Raw genomic sequence first — 21,139 nt, forward strand, 5'->3', positions numbered from 1 at the left:
GACATTTTGGGAACTTTAATGCCCATCTGGTTTTGTTAACATTTGATGCCCAAACTGGCAAACTATTCTATTTCTTAGTAAAGGGGTTCCTAACAGAACACACTGACAAAAGAGAATGAACCTTGGCTAAAAAAAAACAGAAGTATATTAAAATAACATTTAAATTATACTAAGGGGAAAAAACTTATGACCCAAATTAGTTTATACAAAATAAACTGTAAACATTGCACTTCGTAGGCATCTGATGAAATTTTTTACTGATGCCTAACATTACACTTTGAAAACATTGAGAAATCATTTAAATAAAAAGTCCTGGAGATACTCGATGATCGACTTGAAACGTTAACTGTTTCTCTCCCCATAGATGCTGCCTGATGTGCTGAGTATTTCCAGATTATCTGTTATTACAGATTTCCAGCATTCGCAGTATTGTGCTTCTGCATTTGCATTTTAAGTACTGCAGTAAGGATGAGAGATAGTAAATCTTTGCTACTGTATTAATTTGCATGAAAATGTACAGAGCTTCTGGACAATGCGAGTTAAGAAGTCAGATTTTTCAAAAGTTTAAGCGAAGTTGCATGTAATGCTATCAAACTCCGGGTGGCGAATGAGCCGCTAATCTACAGCCAAAACAAAACCCAAATTCCAAGTCGCTGCCCATTCTCAGGAAGACGCTGAAAAACAACGTACCCATTTTAGCATGATCTTTAACAGACATTATAAAACTTTGGGAAACAGGATTACAGAATAAAACATGGGAAAAGGGCTTCAATCCGATGTTGCGCACGGAGAGATCACACGTTTGCAGACACACTCTACACGTTAAAAGCAAACCAATTACATTTTACTCACCCGATAAAACGAACATGCAGCCGCAAAGAATGGAAGCGACCGAAACCGAAGAGCGCTCTGTCCGCGCTCCTGCAATGGCTTCACCTTCCATACACAGAGAGCGAGAGAAACAACTCAATGACTGCGGTAACCGAGCAACAGATCGCGCACTTGTGGATCCAGCCCCGCACTCCGTCAATCACCGAGGAAGGCGGGACATGTGTCTGAAATTGTCTACATATGTAAACATTTTCCCAACTGCACGCGCGGATTTAAAACAATTATCTGCTATTTGTATAGCGCCTTTGCTTTCCCTCTGAAGTCTGAAAGCATTGCACAGCTGCTGAAGTGTTTTTAAAGGGCAGTCATTGCAGTTGGGTAGTACAAACCAGCAACTTATTTGGCACGGAACGTGATGCACCTCCATAAGAAAAATTACAGGACAGAAGGATGCCAATTCAGGCCATCCTGTCTGCGCTGGCCGAAAAAAAAACTTGCTGCCCAATCTAATCCTTCCTTCCAGCACCTGGTCCATAGCTTGCCGGTTACAGCACTTCAGGTGCATGTCAAGGTACCTTTTAAAAGAATTGAGGGTTTCTGGTTCCTGGCAGTCTGGGTGAAAAGGTTTTTCCTCATGTCCCCTCTAATCCTTCTACCAATCACCTTAAATTTGTGTCCCCTGCTAATTGCCCTCTCTGCTGGAGAAACAGGTCCTTCTTGTCTACTCTATCTAGGCCCCTCATAATTTTGTACACTATTAAGACAGCCCTAGCCTGTCCAATCTTTCCTCAGCGCTGCAGCATTCGAGCCCTGGCAACATTCTTGTAAGCCTCCTCTGTACTCTCTCCAGAGCAATTATGTCCTTTCTGTAATGTTACCAGAACTGCACACAATACTCCAGCTGTGGCCTAACCAGCATTTTATACAGTTCCAGCATTACATCCCTGCTTTTGTATTCTATAGCTCAGCCAATAAAGGAAATATTCCACATGCCCTCTTCACCACTCTACCTGTCCTGCCACCTTCAAGGACCTGTGGACATGCACTCCAAGGTCCCTCACTTCTTCTACCCATCTCAATATCCTCCCGTTTATTGTGTATTCCTTCGCTTTGCCCTCCCCAAATGCATTACCTCACTTTTCTGGATTGAATTCCATTCCATTCTGCCCATTCAATCAAACCATTGATATCTTTCTGGAGTCTACGGCTATTTGCGTCACGATCAACTATACAGCCAATTTGTGTCATCAGCAAATTTCCCAATCATGCCTCCCACATTTAAGTCCAAATCATTAATATATACCACAAACAGCAAGGGACTCAACACTGAGCCTTGTAGAACGCCACTGGAAACAGCTTTCCGTTCACAAAAACATCTGACTACTACCCTTCGTTTCCTGGCCCTGAGCCAACTCTGGATCCATCCTGCCTCATTCCCCTGTATCCCATGGGCTTTCATTTTACTGATCATTCTGCCATGTGGGACCTTGTCAAGTGCCTTACAGAAGTCTACGTAGACCACATCCACTGCACTACCCTCATCAATCCTTTTTGTTACTTCCTCAAAAAACTCAAATCAAGTTAGTGAGACATGCCTTTCCCTTAGCAAATCCATGCTAACTATCCCTGAATAATCCGTGCCTTTCTAAGTGGCTGTTTGTCCTGTCCCTCAGAATAGATTCTAACAATTTACCCACCAGAGGTCAAACTGACCAGCCTATAATTATTTGGCCTATCCTTCGCACCCTTTTTAAACAATGGTACGAAGTTCACAGACCTCCAATCGTCTGGTACCTCTCCTGTATCTAGTGAGGATTTGAAGATGATCCTCAGTGTATCTGCTATTTCCTCCCTGGCTTCCTTTAACAATCTGGAATGTAATCCATCCGGCCCTGGCAATTTATTCACTTTCAAGGATGTCAGACCCTCTAGTACTTCCTCTCTCATTATGCTTATTGTATCTAATATTTCACACTCCTCTTTAACTACAATGTCTACATCAGAAGTTGTTACAATGGAACATGAACTTCCAAGATACCTTCAGCTGCAGCCATTTCTAGTATTTCAATGGATCTTTTATGACAGTTCTAATGAAAGGTCACAGACTTGAAACGTTAACACTGCTTCTCTCTCCACAGATGCTGCCAGACCTGCTGAGTAATTCTAGCACTTTGTTTTTATTTATGATTTATTATAGGGGTTGGGGAACTTAAATCTCACAAAGGTACAATTTTTGCAGTTGTGGCTTTATAAATTTTTGACAAGGGAGTTATCTTGTGATGGTGCAAAATTTATTGGGGGGGAGGTGAAAGAGGTGGGCCCCTCCAGAAATTGAGATTCTATTAAAAAAAGTTACATTTCAGTAGCATGACACTATCCAGGGCACAGGAGTCCACTAGATCAGGATGCCATCCACTAACATACACATCTACTGCTTACACCATCAGCATAACGTAACTACATTTTTATCTGCAAAATACACAGTAGCATCTCATTGAGGGTTCTTCAGCAGCACCTTCCAAACCTACAACCTCCACTACTTAGAAGGGCGAAGGCAGTAAGTGCATGGTCAGCTGTGGCTCAGTTGGTAGCACTCCTGCCTGAATCAGAAGGTGTGGGTGCATAATCCTACTCTCGGATTTGAGCACAAAAATCAAGGTGGACACTCCAGTGCATTACTGAGACTGCTGCACTGTCGCAGGTACGGTCTTTTTATTTGAAACGTTAAACCAAGGCCCCATCTGCTCTCTCAGATGGACGTAAAAGATTCAATGACATTATTTTGAAGAGCAGTGGAGTTATCCTAGGCGTCTTGGCCAATATTTGTCTCAATCAACTTCACAAAAATAGCAGAATCTCTGGGCATTATCGCATTATTGTCATGTGAGTTTACTGTGCACAAATTGGTTGCTGCATTTTTTACCTTACAGTGACTACACTCCAAAAGGACTTCACTGGCTGTAAAATGCTTTAGGACGTCCTGTAGTCATGAAAGACACTATAAATAAAAGCAAGTCTTTTGTTTTTAAATGCGTTTGTCACTTTCCACTTCCCCTCCAAATCACACAACCAGCCTGACTTGGACATACAATTGCCATTCATTCGTTATTGCCCAGTGAAAACCTTTCATTGTGGAAGTATCTGCAGCAGCTCAAAAAATGCAGCCCACCAGCACCTTAGAGGGCAACTAGGTATAATCAATAAATGCCAGCCTTTCCAGCGACTTCCACATCCCTAGAACAAAACGTTTTAGATATACAGTGAGTCAGGATTTTCAGCTAAAAATGATTTATGTATGTAAATCGGGAGTAAAACACAGCAAGCTAATATGTATGCAGATACCAAAGCTGAGCACAGTTTAAAGCATTTATAGCAAGTAATTTCTTCTAAGCAGTTTAGTTCCCAGGCGCATTTGACATACTCCTTTCACTTTCATATTGCAACTTGCACTAGCAATCATTGCACCACAGAAGTGACTCAGCCGATCCTCTCATAACGTCAGCACATCACAGAGTTGTTATATTAAACAAGCATCTATTTAGCAAGTTTAAAAAGGTTGACCAACAGCGTTCCCTGCATGGCATCATAGCTCATCAGAGCAGAGATTTATACAAATCAAACAAAATAAAATGTTAAAATATTGGGAAAAAGGCTGCAATACACTATTTTACAGTCAACTATGTCAAGGTACATAAGAAATTCTGTGAAATTAAATCTGTATAATAGTATGTTTTTATGAAATGCTACAGCTGATGGAGGGTTACAGTAAATGAGACACACTTTAATCAAGGCAATAAAGTAACAGTTTTGTAATAACAGTTTTATGCTGTGGTTATTGGTCCCTTTCGAATCACAAGTGGAAATTACATGCTGTGCAGACACCCAAGGAGAAATTACACCAGGTTTAAATAGGTAGCAGGTGGTGAATATATAACCACTTATATGCAAGCTGAAAGACTCAATGAAATATTAAAATCTGATCACATTTTATTCAATCCTAGTTTCACCCTCCCATTATGAACTGCAGTTAAAAAGAGACAATATAAATCAGATTGTAAACTATTTATTTGCCACTAATCATGTTAAATACATAACTTGTCTTTTTTACCAGCAAGTTAACTTCAGAAACAGAACACCAATATTTACACAAAGGAATGTTACATTACGATATGTTAAGGCGCAAATTCTTTTGGCTTTGTTTTGGATACAATAGTAATAGCAAAAGTTATGTAATATTTCTTAACGAGAAATCATGATTAGAACAATGTTTTACAAAAATATGGTGCAAGTTGACAATTATTTTATTCAACATTTTCAAGTCCTGAAATGGATGTGTTAATTTATACAATTGTAACTATTTAAATTTACATATAAAGGTCAACCTTTTAAGATTGAAAATTAAAAAGCTTCACAAATGGAGTTTCTAAGCAACAGTTTTGAAGGTCTGCAGTATCAAGTTGGTTTGGTGGATTAGCCGGTTGGCACTCATGAACACGTTAATTGCCCTGTTTGAAAACAAAAGATTGTTTCAATCTAGAATTCTGTCCTATTTGTAACTGAAGTACAAGACACAGGATTCCAAAATAAACATTTATTCATTCCACTCCAATTGTACAAAGTAAATCCAAATATACTGTGAATTCAAGTGCAGTTTTTTTTTTAAAGTGAATATTTCAAACAAGATCCTAATTGGAAAAAATCCACAATTAGAAATGTGAGCAAGTATGAAATGTGATTAACTACTTCTAAGTTCATAGACACATACAGATAACATCACCATTAAAAAGATATTGTTTACACTGAAACTAATCTTTTTGAAAAGCACAAATGTCAATCCTTTTAAAGGCAGCCAAACCCCTCAACGCTTCCCTGCTCACAATGGAAATGAAAGGCTATTTCTCCTATCATTTTATCCAATTGTACCATCACCTATTATTCAAACTTTTACTTAAATTTAATACTATTGTGGCAGCTACAAACTCTAAATTTACATTATACATGTAATAAAAGCTTTGTTTGCATAATAATTCATATAAAAGCAACACAAAAATGGTTCATGTTACTGCAGTACTTACTTTCCATCTTTAAAGTAGGTTTTTAAAGTATCACTGAAGCTTTTGGAGTATTTGACAAATTCCTTCTTTTGGTGTTCAAGTGCCTAAAAGTGATAGCATAATTTAATCCAAATTTTGAATTTACATACTATAAATTGAAAAAAGTTTCATGTTTAGCCTTCCAAATGTGTATTGTCACTGGTTGTGAATGAATGGGGTATTTCAATATATTATACACATATATGCTACACATGCAACAATTACATGAATATCAGCTATGTATTACATTATATAAAAAAGGAAAGCACTTGGTCTGTTGTGGCAGCAGTTTATCCAAGTATTTCAAGTTCTGTTAATATTTGATGGTACTTTTAATATAATTTTCACCAGCACAAGTGTCACAAGCTTCACATTAACAAGGACTTGAAATAAACTTGATTAGTGAAATAGCGGTAATACAGCTTTGTAGCTCGACGCCTCAGGAACAGTTTGAACTATGAAACTCAAAAGCACTTTCCAGTTGTTATTCAGTTTTCACAATAGGAGTGCTGTGCAGATGCATGAAGTCCTTGAACAGCCCTCACACACTATAAAGCCCCAATGTATCAATTGGTGTTACTGGAAACACTTATGTTCTAGGTTCTCTAGGGATTATTTCTGTAGTACTTACCCTGCGGTTCTGGTACTGGTATTTTTTGAAAACGTTGTTCACAGTGTCAAGAAGCTCTTTTATTGCACTGGCTATATCCCTGTAAACAAAAGCAAATTCAAGAGAAGTTAACAAATCTAATAGATGCCATCTTTCAATTCCTCTACAATTAAAATAACTATAGGCTTATGTGTCCTTTTAAATAGTAGTGTCTTATATGAACTATAACTTTTTTTGTGATCTATACACTATTTTCAGAATTCACTATTTTCAGCATTGCCCACTGAAGACTAAGCACTCAATGTGAGTGTGTGTGGGGGGGGGGGGGGCCTCCTGATCAGGCACCCTGTGCCCCATGGAGGGCCGCCCCCGAAGCCCCAACCACCCCCAATGCCCAACACTCGCCCACCTCCCCAAGCCCCCCCACAACCTTGCCTTGTCCCACTCCTGCCAGGTGTGGAGGCAGGGAAGAAAAAGAATCAGAGAGGGGCCAATCCAGGTAAACGTGTACTACCTAGCAGCTAGCTTCACAGCATTTGCTTTAATCGTATTTCAAAATTTGACACCAGCTACTATCACACAAAATGCCAAATTAGCAGTTACACATAACTTTAGATAAAACAGTATTTGATCCATTTAAGCATTTAGTGTAAAGACAGAAATTAATGCATATTTACTTGACCACAATCTACAACAGCCTGTTTAAAAAAAAAATTTAGGTTGAATTTGGGTTAGAACTTAAACAGTCAAGAAAAAGCCATTGGGCCTATTAAGCTTTTCCCTCTAGTACTCCAGCTCACCCAGCCTAAACAATCTGCAGCATTTTGAACACCCCACTGCCTTTGACTCTACTACTTTACCTAGAATTACAGCAGGGGTCAAAGGAGAACAGAGAGGAGGCGTTTAAAGGTATTTACTCAAACTGGTGGAAAATGGGAAATTGTGTTCCAGAGGGATAGGTGCTGGGGTCACTATTATTTACCATTTACAACAATGATTTGGACTCTGGGGCCAGAATTTTACAACCTCCCAACAAGTGAGCAGGTGGCATGGCAGAGGGGAGGGTGTAAAATTCAGTGGGAGGCGGGGAGGGGGGCGTGCCTGACCCTCTCCCATCCCCGCTGCAATCTTACACAGGACAGCGGGAAAAGGCCCACCCACCCCAGGCCAATCACGGCCCCTAAGTGGCCAGTTAACTGCCACTTAAGGGCCTCCTTCCGCCACTGCGGATATTTTACCCTCGACAGCCGGATGGCAAAGGCCCCATGAACCTCACCTGGTAAAACCAGGCAGTCTTCTTGCGGGCTGGGGAGGTGTGGGGGGATCAGGCACCCTGTGCCCCATGGAGGGCCGCCCCCGAAGCCCCAACCACCCCCAATGCACAACACTCGCCCACCTCCCCAAGCCCCCCCACAAGCTTGCCTTGCAGGGGCCCAGCAGATTGCCCCCGGCGAGGCCCTAAAAACTTACCTGAGCTCTGGGGACGTCCTTCCTCTTGCCTCCGATGGCTGGGTGTAGTCCCAACAGCAGCCACTGCTCCCAGTGGCGCTGCTGGGACTAAAAGCCGCTGGCCCACTGATTGGCTGGCAGCTCCATTAGGCAGGTTTTCCTGCCTCAAAGAGGTGGAAGTCCCACCCAGGACCAACGAAAGGCCCGGTGCGTGAAAAATCACAACCTGGCTCCCCAGGCCCGACGGAGGCAGGCATGCCACTGACTTTTCAGCCAGTGGGCAGGGACTCCCGCCAAACGTAAAATTCCGGCCTAGATCTGGAAGTACAATTTTGAAATTTGTGGAAGACACCAATTTATTTTGGAAGAGTATAGTCAATACCGAGGAAGATTGTAACAAAATACAAGACATTATTAATCATGCAGAATGGGCATATAAAATGAAAAATGAACTTCAATAAAATATGAGGGGCTGCATTTTGGTAGGAGAAATAAGGAAGCCACATGCTCCTTAGAAAGTAAGAGTCTAAATGGGGTAGAGGTGCAACGAGATCCAGGAGGTACAGATTTACAAATTAAAAAGTAGCAATTCAGGTTAACAAAGCCACCAAAAATGCAAAGCCACTGGGGTTCATTTCTAGTAGAATAGATCTGGAAAGCAGAGAAGTTATACAGAACTTTGGTTAGAGTACACTCAAGAATACTGTGCACAATTCTGGTCTCTATATTACAAAAAAAATATGGAGGCACTGGAGAAGGTGCAAATAAAGATTCAAAAGGTTGATAACAGAACTGAGAGGTATCAGCAAAAAATGAACAAGTTGGGGTTCTTTTCTCTCAGAGGGGGGTGACCAAATAGAGGTCTTGAAGGAGTTTGGTAGGGTCGACAAAAAAGATAATTTCACTCGTGTGGGAGTCTAAAACGAGGAATCATGAATACAAGAGTCACTAATAAATTCAACAAAGAATTTGGAAAAACTTCTTTGCTAGAGAATAGTCAGAATGTGGAACTTGCAGTAGTTGAGGAAGATAACATAAATGCATTTAAGGGGGAGCTAGATAAGTACATGAGGGAGATAAATCAATGGGATATGCTGCTAGGGTTAGATGAAATAGAAAGGGAAATGAAAATACAATATACCCAGGAACACTTTATATTCAGTTTGACAGATCTGTGATAGATTCATAATACCTACTTGATTGTCTGAAGAAATCGGACCCTATCATTGATCTCATCAGGAATTTTGCTGAGAATGTGTTTCAGCGCTCGTGCCTTTTCATTTAGCTCCCGGAATTCTGGTTCTTGCCTGTCAATCATGTACTCTATGAATTCAAAATGAGAAAGAAAAACAGCTTTAACGTAAAATCACTTCAATAAAAATTATTTAATTTAGACATTGCCAAACATACTCCTGTCTTTTCAGTGGAGTGTCAATGAGACATGTTCAGCACAATGCAAGAAAAGCTTAAATTAGGGCATTATTTATATAATGTTTATGCATAATCATAGCACCCTGAAGCTCCTCTTATATTTTGCTTAGCATCATGCTAGTGCTGTTGGTTAATCTCTGGATCTCAGGTAACGGTTGATAGTAACACAAATTTTTTTTTGCTATATTCAATAAGGGTCGGCAGCTGCAAATATCCACTAAGAAAACACATTTTCCCAGCTGCCAAATAAAATGAATGTGAAGTTACTTTACTGCTCCTGCCAAAACTGCAAAAGCCAACAATAGCTTTTAGATTTGTACCTGAATTTTAAGGGTTAAAGACAGGGACTGTTCAATTGCGGTTTTGATGCCAAAGCGATACTTATTAGGTGCCCATGGATTGCATAGCTACAGGAAGAAAAGCTGGCAATTGATAATCAAGATCAACTACTTAAATTGAATTATGGTGGTAAGGAACTGGGGTTAGTTATATCTTTCTCCTCGAACCAAAAGAACTTATGAATTCCAGAGCCAGCTTCAGATAAAAATAGAAAATAATTCCCTTATTTCAGTGTGAAGGAAAGAAACTTTCAAGATCAACAAAGAAACAATTGGAGCTGGAAATGACCACACAGTTTGTTTTCGCTGTTTTTGTTAACTGCATCAAAGGTTCGGATAGATATTTCAGTCGCACCTACAAGTAATTAACAAACGAGTGCCCCTAAACATTCTGACAATTTATCTGAAGCTACATCCAAAGTTCCAATCTGGAGCTACAAATAAATGAGATTCCACTTCTCTCAAAATCTCAGAAGACAACATACTCAGGCTCAAAGAAGTGACCAAACTCATCCAAGGAGAAGATATCTAGCTTATAGCTGCATCAGGTTGTTAAGAACATGAACCGTCAACAAAGGAGGTATTTGTATCAGTGTCAAATCAGAGACCAGATTTTAGGTTACTACAGAGACCAAAATTCTTCAATAGTTTATACATTAAATCTTTCAGATTTAAGAGCTTCTATTCAGGCACGAGGGGCTTAATTGCCTACTCCTGCTCCTAGTTCTTATAAGCATGTATGTGTGTCAGGTGTTGAGTGCAATGCCAAATTAGCCACCATAGATTACTTTTCAGGACTGCAGCAGTTCAAGGCGGCAGCTCATCACAACCTTCACAAAGGCAATTAGGATGAGCAACAAATACTAGTCTTGCCAGCGACACCCACATTCCATGAAAGAAGAAGAAAAAATACACTATCTGCTGCCCCATTCTCCTATAGGTTCATCGAGTGCTAAATTTCAGTTTATTGAAATGGCCTTGTGCAATTACCTACATAAGTCAAGATGGTGGACAGAGAGACACCTCTATTTCAGAGGCCTGGAACAAACATTGAGACAGCATAGTGTATTAAGAGTGCTGGCATCACAACATAGAGTCAGAGTTATCCAGCACAAAAACAGGCCCTTCAGCCCATCATGTCTGTGTCAGCCATACAGCACCAACTATTCTAATATATTCCTGCACTTGGCCCGTTGCCCTGTATGCTATGGCGTTTCAAGTGCTCATCTAAATACTTCTTAAATGTTGTGAGGGTTCCTGCCTCCACCACCTCTTCAAGAGGCGTTCCAGATTCCAACCACCCTCTGGGTGAAAAAATGTTTCTTCAAATCTCCCCTAAAACTCCCAAGATGTCAACAAATTGAACTTTTCACTACTTTTACAAGGAAGACAAAGGAGCTATCAGTGACCCAGCAAAAAGTGGATCGCCATTCTGGTTATAACATACTAGTTTTATATATGGTACCGATTATACATTGCTCATATCAGAAATGAAATCTAGTACGAGAAAAGTTTTATAATTTTGTGGCAACATTTAATTTGTAAAGTTGACATTGTGCGCTTTACTGTTTTAGATCTCAATGTAAAAATACACTCATGTCATGGTACTGTAAATGCGATGGGGCTGCAAGATTGCAGTTTGATTAAATCGACAGCTATTTGCATTATATCTGCACCATATCCTTAATAGCCACAGTGAGTTAAGGGAACTGTTTTTGGGATATTTGGCACACTTTAGTATTTAAAATTATAATTTAATTAAAGCTGCATTTTTGTGCTCAACTAGGTGGTGATCGGGCATTCAGGTTTCCATTCAGACACACCTGTCAGCATCAAGCATTCTCAGCTCTTATACACAACAATATAAAATAAAGTTCCATCTGCTCTTCTCTAGACCAACAATGCAACAACTACTTCAAAAGAACCTTTAACATTCAAAAACTTCCCAAGGCACTTTACAGGAGTGTCAACGGGCACTTAGTTGGCACTGAGCCAAAGAAGGAGACATCAGGACAGGTGACAAAGCTTGGTCAAAGAGTCAGGTTTTAAGGAATGTCTTAAAGGAAGGGAGGTGGGGGGGTTTAGGGAGGGAATTCCAGAGCTCAAGGCCAAGATGATTCAAGACACAGCTGCAGTGGCTTGGACAAGAATAGTGGAGGCTGCACAAGAGTCCAGAATCGAAGGAGCACAGAGATCCCAAAGGGTTTTAGGGCTGGAGAAGGTTACAGACACAGGGAAGAGTGAGGCCATGGATGGATTTGAAGACAAGGATGCAAATTTTCAAATTAAAACATTGTTGGCTTGAGCCAATGTAGGCCAGTGTGCACAGAGCTGATGGGTGAATGAGACTTGGTGCAAGTTAGGATATGAGCTGAATTTTGTACCAGTATGAAATATTTTCATTTCCCATATTAGTCATCCAGAGGCCTCAGTTGGATTGGTTTAGTTGGTTGCTAAAGTACGGAATTAGTGAGTTTTCTATTATGGGCTTAGATCTAGAGACATGTTCATCTTTTCAATCCAAATCACAGAGGTGAAAGACCACTGTTAATCTGAGCCATAAACTGAGTCTTAATTTCTAGATTAATTATTTCAATAACAAATTGAAATATTTTACCACAGATGGAGAACTTGATTCCAAACTTAGTCCTTGCAAGTTGCATAACACTTGCAACGGTCATTCATGAATTATTCTTAAACTACATTATACTCAAGAAAGTTTGCTTTGTACAGGTGTCTCCTCCACACAGATCAAATCCTAAGTTAGAATGCTTACATCAGATAACAGCTCCTAAAAGAATGTTAGACCATTACAATCTGCCATCTGCCTTGCTCTACATGTGCCCCTGGAATGATATTCAGTAGCATAAGAAACAGATGGAGCTAGACAGAAAACAAGCTGCATTACGCTACATTTCTCTTGATTGTATTGCATGATGTAGCTGTACAGTACTTTTACCTATGAGAGATTAAAGATGAAGAGGTTCAAATCTCCCGGTGCATCAATGGAATTACCAAATTGGAAGTTTCAACCTCGAAAGAAAAGATTGAAATTCGACAGATTCAAGTGGCACTGTCAAGAAGATGTAGGCATGTGTTTCTTGAAGTAAAAAATATTTAACATATTATTTAGTACAAGGTACTTCTGGTTCCTTGTGCATTCAGTCTACTTGAGAATGGTCGGTCATACCTTCAACGTCATCACTAGCCATGCGCAGTAATGATTCAGTGAAATTAACTTCCACACTCTTTTTTTCCAGAATTTTGGTTATGATGTCCTGAGTAAGACCAGGATTTTCTTTTTCTGCCTAAATTGAAAAAAGGTCATCAATTCACCAAGTGCTTTCTGAACATGTACAGTATACCATCTAATCCAATTATATTTTAGCTCTAGCTCATCATATCTAAAAGGAGGACTATTTTTAAAAATAGGCTATGGATGGTCTGTGCAAACAAATTGCAACATATCTTGAGGACAGGAACAATAGACAAAGTTTGATATTTAGTTATAATTATCATCCATGAATAGTACCAAATTAGTTTTATATTCAGTAGGTTTGTTATATACCAGTTTTATATTTATAAACATTATGCAGAATGGAAAAATGCATTGCACTATCTGGAAGATTATTTGCTCATCAACCTATACAATCACCGATTTGAACTACACAGGCACACCATTAAATTCACACTATATAGGTCGGCAGCTAATAGAAGAAGAGCATTATTATAGTAAATCAGAATCATGTGAATATTCATTAATTTGGAGACTTTGGAAATATGATTCAAGCAGAGCAATTACAGGCCAGAATTGATTTCAGTCATGGTCAAGCTTGTAAAAAGAAAAAAGTTTTTTTGAACAAATAAAATGTCCAAGACCAGTACTGCTTTTCTATTAGTTGCCAACCAAAGTAATTTTTGAAGTAGACAGGAATGTTGGAAATTTGAAAATTTCATATCAAGCAAAAAGGTGGAAACTCAGATAGGTATTTTGAAATTTCATTTAATTTCCCTTTGGTTAGGGGGAATAAACAGAGATTAAATGGCTTGGACACATCCATCTAATTTATCCAACAAATTGGCTTGCAGGGCCAAAATGGCTTTAACATAAAAAAGGGTAGAGAAGCATAGTCTAAATTATCGAATCTGTGCCTCACGAGAAGTACAATGTGTTTTGGAAATTGCAGCATAACCAACCAGAGGTCAAAGGTAGATTGGGCAGATCAAAAAAAAGCAATTTCTATCTCCTGCCATTCCCAAGACAATTAGTACAGAAACAGATAAAACTAAAACTCTTAACTGCACTGACAGATTTTTCTTTCCAAGAGAACTGAATAATGCTTTGTGGCATAATACTGTATGAACCCACTATCACTACAAAAACAAATGACATTTACCAAATACATCCAAGTTAATCCAATTTTTAAATCTGATCTCTAGTCCAAAATTCTCATGTGTAAATAAGATCAGCAACTTGCTAAATCAGGGCAATGAATACAATAGTATTGGAATCAGGGGTTTGATATTAGATCCACATTACCTTTAAATACAAGATACTATATGCCTTCAGGACTCTACAAAAATCTGTTTAGGTAAAACAAAATCTTAATCCTCCGACAAAAATTATACTTCTGGCAGCAAGGTTATGATCACTGAATGACATGCCACTAATTTTGATTGGAAAATGAGAAAATAACCAATTTGAGTATAGAAAAACAAGCTTGGAATTGTTATAACTCAGTCATTGAAATAGTTTGTCGGCAGATTGTGAGGTTTTTTTTTTAGGGATTACAATTTTGTAGGGAGCGTATAATTATGTAATGCCAGGCTCAGTTGCACCTTGCAGTTCGAAAGTAGGGTTCGGGGTGGGCGGGATGGTGGAGTGTTTACTGCCAACAACTTTCCTCTTTAGCTATTTAGTCACACTCCTTCCCCATCAAAAAATCCATTTGAGTTTGAAAATAATGTGAAGTTAAATTAAAATATAGCGCATTCCTTAAACAATCACCACCGTGACAAGTCAATCCTGCAGTAGCACACTTCTATAATTTGATGGGACTTCAGAAGTTAAGGAGATGGTGAGATAAGCCTTAATTTCAGTGCAAAGGTAAAAGAGCACACAAGATGGTATATCTCAAGCTTAAAAATAAACAGGAAGAGTTCAGAACATCACAGGCCAGAGGACTATTAATTTAAAATAGAAAAAGACACACTTGCGAAAACAACAGCCACTGACTGAGAGAAACCAAGTACAAGAAAGAGTAAACGTAAATGTGAAAGAGCATCAGCCTCCATAAGAGAAGATCAATGCACAAAAGGAAGAACTGATATGCTACAAGTGAGGTAAGGATCACCTACTGGAGAATGTTTTGCTTGTTCCTTGTCCAGGAGTTTAATATGTATTATTAGATTCGCTCAGATATAAAGGCAGAATTCAAAGCCATTTAACTTTGAAGGCAAAAGAAGTGTTTGGTAGAATAAAAAGAAATTGAGGCCATTGACTCTGGGCTATAATCTATTCTAGTGTATATTAAGTCTACTGGATAACATTTTTTGAACTCTTAGCATCTCTACTGCTATGCATGAAGATGCAACAAATTGAATTTTTGCAGCATTTGAGACATCAAATCCAATTAGGTTTTGCAGCCTCCTACCATGATTTTTTTCATAAGCCAGATATATGCATTAAGTTTAAAACATGTATATAATGCAGAGTACACTAATCCAACCCTTAATGAGTAGAGAACATTTAATAGATATTCTGCACATTAATTGAGGGAAATTTCATGCTTGCTTCAGACATTTCACAGAATGGAAATTTGTTTAGCACCATGGAATTTCCTGTATAAACAGTTCTGTATTTATAAGTGAACAATTTTGTTTCTATTCCATGTAAGGCTACCAAAGTGGTGAGTTTTCAAAAATGTTTTTCATTTTCTACCTCCTTTCAAAAAAAAAGTTGACTTTGAAATCCTTGTTCTGAAAATGACAAGTTACATACAATGTTATGATGACTTGAGAGTGACAAAGGGCAGAAATTCTGATCAAAGCTCATGCATGTAAACCTAATGTACTAAGACATTCCTACGTGCGTTTTTATGCAGACTGTCATAGTTTTACATTGGTATTAACCAAGTCAAAATAACAGCAGTATTTCCCTTTTCAACTTAACATAAGATTTTAGTGCTTACTAGAGTGTATTGTGTTTTGTTGCTTTGGCAGAGTTGCATTTTCCTGGTAGGTTAAAGCATGTTAATTTACAAAAATAATTCTTCTTGGATTTACAGTATAGATGACTGATACTTTACAGTTGTAACCAGTAGACTTGTCTGGTTCCAAAAGGTCAGAGTTTTTCTCAAATTTCCTAACAGTGAAGTCACTGTTCCAACATAGCAAGTTATGCTCCAAAATAATTTCTATTTGATTTTCAGCTGAGGAAGTCCTACAAATTGGTGAGAAGCTGGAAAGCAGCAATAATTCCAAGGACATTTGAACATTATTCAATCCACCTCATCTCACTCAACTCAACAAAAATACAGCAATCCTGAGGAATATCCTCAAAAGTCATTTTATTTTGGGCTGTCAACTGTACTAGATTAGTTTTCAATTCAAAAGGAGTGTACAATGCAATTTTCCCATCCAAGTCATCATTATGTTCCAGACTGGCAATTTGATGCCAAGATGTACAGAATTGTGTGTGCGAACCCACACTCAGCAGATGGATTGAGATTCCCAAAAGCCTTAGGATTCAGCAGGAGATTTTCAAAATCGGTGTTGGATTGGAACAAGTTCACCAAAGGAAACAGAACAGTGCAAACTCTCTGTACTATCCAGCTTAGAGAGGTCATTATGCACTGTGTGGTATAGGCCATAATACCTACCACTTGCAGAAAAAGCACAATGCACAGATAACTTCATAAAACATAAAAATAAATTTGACGAGGGATTGGACATATTTTTTGAGAACAGACAGAAGCAATGATTTGAATCCTGAAAAAAACACATGTATCCTCATAAATATCCTTAAAAATGAATATATGAAATAAAAATTAACCCAAGTTGCACTCCTGCCAAATGTCATTTATACTAAGGATCGTGTTACAGCCACAATGTGGGGGATGTGGGTGATTGCCATCGAACCGCAGCAAGTGTTTTTGTTATTAGCATTTTAACCTCTTATTTGTTAAACTAGACAGTGACAGGTTTTCCTGTAGGTTTAAAACAGAAGATTAATTATTTATTGAGCAATATGCCTTATCCTAAAATTGCTGCAACTGCATGTGCAGACAAAGAGAGAGGAAAAGGGGCAAGTGGTTTTGAGTGAGGTAGGGTTTCGGGTTCACAGTAACCCTGTTGAATTCTGTTGGAGATCTCTTTGGTTGCTGGAACTGTATAAAATGCTGGTTAGGCCACAGCTGGAGTATTGCATACAGTTCTGGTCACATCATTACAGAAAGGACAAAATTGCTCTGCAGAGAGTACAGAGGAGATTTACAAGAATGTTGCCAGGGCTTGAAGGTTGCAGCTGTGAGGAAAGATTGGATAGGCTAGGGTTGTTTTCCTTAGAACCGAGGAGGTTGAGGGGTGACTTAATTGACATGTACAAAATTATGAGGGGCCTAGACTGAGTAGACAGGAAGGACTTTTTTACCCTAGCGGAGAGGTCAATTACCAGGGGCACAGATTTAAGTTAACTGGTAGAGGATTAGAGGAGACATGAGGAAAAACTGTTTCATCCAGAGGGTGGGGGTGGGGGGTGTCTGGAATTCACTGCCAGGAACAGTGGTGGAGGTAGAAACCCTCAATTCTTTTAAAAGGTACCTGGACATGCACCTGAAGTGCTGTAACCTGCAAGGCTATGGACCAGGTGCTGGAAGGTGGGATTAGATTGGGTGGCTAGTTTTTGCGGCCGGCAGGTACACGACAGGCTGAATGTCCTCCTTTTGTGCCATAACATTTCTATGGTTCTATGTCTGAGGTGTAGATTTCTCTGTTGGTTGAAAGTTCAGTTTGAAGACAGAGGATCACTTTCAATTCACTGCTGCACAAGTTGAAAATATACAATTCGCAGCAGGGCGCCTTCCCTTTTGGCTTGCTGGATTTTTTCCCAGCTCTCAGCTGAACAAGCTTATGATGCTTCTTCCTGGGTCTCCCTCTCTCTCCAGAGAGCTACCTTTTAAGGCCAAAACTGGTTTCACACCTTTTCCTTTGTTGGGAGATAGATTTTCCTCTCTGCAGTGATCAACAATGGCCCAGAATGTGGCTACTTCACACCTTTTTTGTTTCAGAAGTACCCATTCAATTCAAAAATGTTTCTTTCTCCACAGATGCTGCCAGACCTGCTGAGTATTTCCAGCATTTCTTGTTTTTATTTCAGATTTCCAGCATCTGCAGTATTTTGCTTTTATTTTAGTGCTTAATTCACTGCCACTTCTCTTCCAGGAATGCCTACCTTGAAGAAGTTCTGCACTTCTCTCCGCCGGGATTTTAGTTTGTCTCTTCTACCTCGTTCATCTTCATTGCTTTCTATTTCCCTCCTGGTGTTTGATGAAGTCTCTACCAAAACTCATTTTCACAGCCACATCTCCTTCCTCAGCGACGGTCTTCGGCTCCGACTTGTTCCACGTGGATTCCAACTGAAGTTTCATCCTTCGTGTTTTGAATCCACCCAGGATTATAGGTATCTCCGAGAAATACAACGTTCCTTGGACTGCCGTTCTCACCGCATCCTGAGACCCACACCCAGTGCCATGCGCCGCCACATGTACACACTGGACCTCTCTCTCCAGAAGCACCACCTCACCTTATCTCAAAGCTGTTCTACTCCGCAGTTTCATTTCATCCTGCGTCTTATCTGACCCATTAACAAAAAACTTTTTTTCTTCCTTTCAGGTGTTATGGAATGTAAGCTCCAGCAGCTGATGGGGACTAAAGCCCCTCCAGATCCTTCTTCCCTTTCACTTCCCTATGACTCCACCCTTTCTGATCTGATCCCTTGCCATGTATTCACTATACCCTCTGGCCTTCCCCTCTCCGACGCTGAACATCCTGTACTCAGCAAAGGAATCAATTTTATCCCCTTACGCCCCCACGTCATTTAATTTCATGCTCAGCATGACATTGAGCTCTTTTTCCATCGCCTTCGCCTCAGTGCTCACTTCTTTGACCAGGAGTCCTCCCCCCGACCAGCAGACCAATTCACCGGCCTCCAGCATTTCCCCTCTACCTGGACCCCTCCCTCTGGCCTCCTTCCCGCTCTTGATCTTTTCATTGAAAACTGTCAGCGAGACATCGGCCGTCTCAATTTCTCTGCCCCCTTCTGAATTTGCTGCACTCCGTTTTCTCAGTTCTAACCCCGACATTGTCATCAAACCTGCAGATAAGGATGGTGCTGTTGTTGTCTGGCGTACCAACCTCTACCTTGCAGAGGCTCAGCGCCAACTCTCAGACACTTCTTCCTACCTCCCCTGGACCATGACCCCATCACCAAACATCAAGCTACTGTCCACAGAACTGTCACTGATCTCATCTCCTCTGGAGCTCTTCCCTCTACTGCTTCCAACGTCATAGTCCCACAGCCCCGGACAGCCTGCTTCTACCTCCTTCCCAAAATCCACAAACAGGACTGTCCCGGCAGACCCATTGTTTCAGTCTGTTCCTGCCCCACTAAACTTATTTCATCCTACATTGACTATCTTTTCTCCCCTGGTCCAGTCTCTTCCCAGCTACATCTGTGACTCTTCTGACACTTTACGTCATTTTGACAATTTCCAGTTTCCTGGCCCTAACTGCCTCCTCTTCACTACGGATGTCCAATCTCTCTACACCTCCATTCCCCACCAGGACGGTTTGAGGGCTCTCCGCTTCTTCCTTGAACAGAGGCCCAACCAGTTCCCATCCACCACCACCCTCCTCCGCCTGGCTGAACTTGTTCTCATATTGAACAACTCCTCCTTCAACTCCACTCACTTCTTTCAAGTAAAAGGTGTTGTTATGGATACCCGCATGGGTCCTAGTTATGCCTGTTTTTTTGTGGGATATGTCGAACATTCCTTGTTCCAATCCTACTCAGGCCCCCGCCCCCAACTCTTTTTCCAGTACATTGATGACTGTATTGGTGCCGTTTCCTGCTCCCGCCCGGAACTAAAAAACTTTATCAACTTTGCTTCTAATTTCCACCCTTCTCTCACCTTCACATAGTCCATCTGTGACACTTCCCCCTTCCTCGACTTCTTTGTCTCCATCTCTGGGCATAGGCTGTCTACTAATATTCATTATAAGCCCATCTATTCCCACAGCTACCTCGACTACACTTCTTCACATCCTGCCTCCTGTAAGGACCCCATTCCATTCTCCCAGTTTCTCCGTCTCTGACGCATCAGCTCTGATGATGTAATCTTCCAGAACAGCGCTTCTGATATTTCTTCCTTTTTCCTCAACTGAGGATTTCCCCCCCACTCCACTGTGTTTGACAGGGCCCTCAATCATGTCCGGCCCATTTCCAGCACCTCTACCTTCACCCCTTCCCCTCCCTCCCAGAACCGCGACAGGGTTCCCTTTGTCCTCACTTTCCACCCCACCAGCCTCCAGATCAAAGGATCATCCTCCGCCACATCTATAGAGTCAGAGTTACACAGCACAAAAACAGGCCCATCGTGTCTGTGCCAGCCATCAAGCACCTAACTATTCTAATCCCATTTTCCAGCACTTGGCCCGTAGCCTTGTATGCTATGGCGTTTCAAGTGCTCATCTAAATACATTAAATGTTGTGAGGGTTCCTGCCTCTACCACCCCTTCAGGCTGTGCGTTCCAGATTCCAACCACCCTCTAAACCTCCTGGCCCTTATCTTAAATCTATGCCCCCTGGTTACTGACCCCTCCGCTAAGGAAAAAAGTTTCTTCCTATCTAACCCATCAATGCCCCTCATAATTTTGTATACCTCAATCATGTCCCCCCACAGCCTTCTCTGCTCTAAGGAAAACAACTCTAGCCTTTTCAGTCTCTCTTCATAGCTGAAATGCTCCAGCCCAGGCAACATCCTCGTGAATCTCCTCTGCACCCTCTCCAGTGCAATCACATCCTTCCTATAGTGTGGTGCCCAGAACTGTACACAGTACTCTAGCTGTGGCCTAACTAGCATTTTATACAGCTCCATCATAAGCTCCCTGCTTTTATATTCTATGCCTCGGCTGATAAAGGCAAGTATCCCATATTTATTTATTTTTTATTCATTCATGGGATGTGGGCGACGCTGGCCAGGCCAGCATATGCCTTCCTAACCACCTTATCTACCTGTGCTGCTGCCTTCAGAGATCTATGGACATGTACGCCATCTATGGACAAGTACATAAGTCCAGCGTGATGCCACTGCCAAACGCATCTTTCC

The 21,139-nt window shown here is 40.5% G+C and overlaps 2 protein-coding genes across 9 annotated transcripts in view; both read right to left on the bottom strand.

Annotated features, from left to right (window-relative positions):
• The window catches only part of LOC137374884 (cilia- and flagella-associated protein 337-like), a 95,737-nt gene extending 94,795 nt beyond the window's left edge, over positions 1–942 (bottom strand). For all 8 annotated transcript variants that reach the window (XM_068041457.1, XM_068041454.1, XM_068041460.1 and 5 more), the window contains exon 1: positions 853–942. The gene's annotated coding sequence lies outside the window, so the exon portion shown is untranslated. The remainder of the gene's footprint in view (positions 1–852) is intronic.
• Positions 943–4,878: 3,936 nt separating this feature from the next.
• Positions 4,879–21,139, bottom strand: part of pdcd10a (programmed cell death 10a) — a 43,184-nt gene continuing 26,923 nt past the window's right edge. The window contains exons 4-8 of the mRNA XM_068042188.1: positions 12,943–13,060; positions 9,180–9,306; positions 6,556–6,634; positions 5,907–5,989; positions 4,879–5,336 (exon numbers count right to left, since the gene is read on the bottom strand). Coding sequence (XP_067898289.1) covers positions 5,255–5,336; positions 5,907–5,989; positions 6,556–6,634; positions 9,180–9,306; positions 12,943–13,060 — 489 coding nt within the window. The 3' untranslated portion in view covers positions 4,879–5,254. The remainder of the gene's footprint in view (positions 5,337–5,906; positions 5,990–6,555; positions 6,635–9,179; positions 9,307–12,942; positions 13,061–21,139) is intronic.

This window comes from Heterodontus francisci, chromosome 11 (assembly GCF_036365525.1).
Source record: "Heterodontus francisci isolate sHetFra1 chromosome 11, sHetFra1.hap1, whole genome shotgun sequence".
Taxonomy (NCBI): Eukaryota; Metazoa; Chordata; class Chondrichthyes; order Heterodontiformes; family Heterodontidae; genus Heterodontus; species Heterodontus francisci.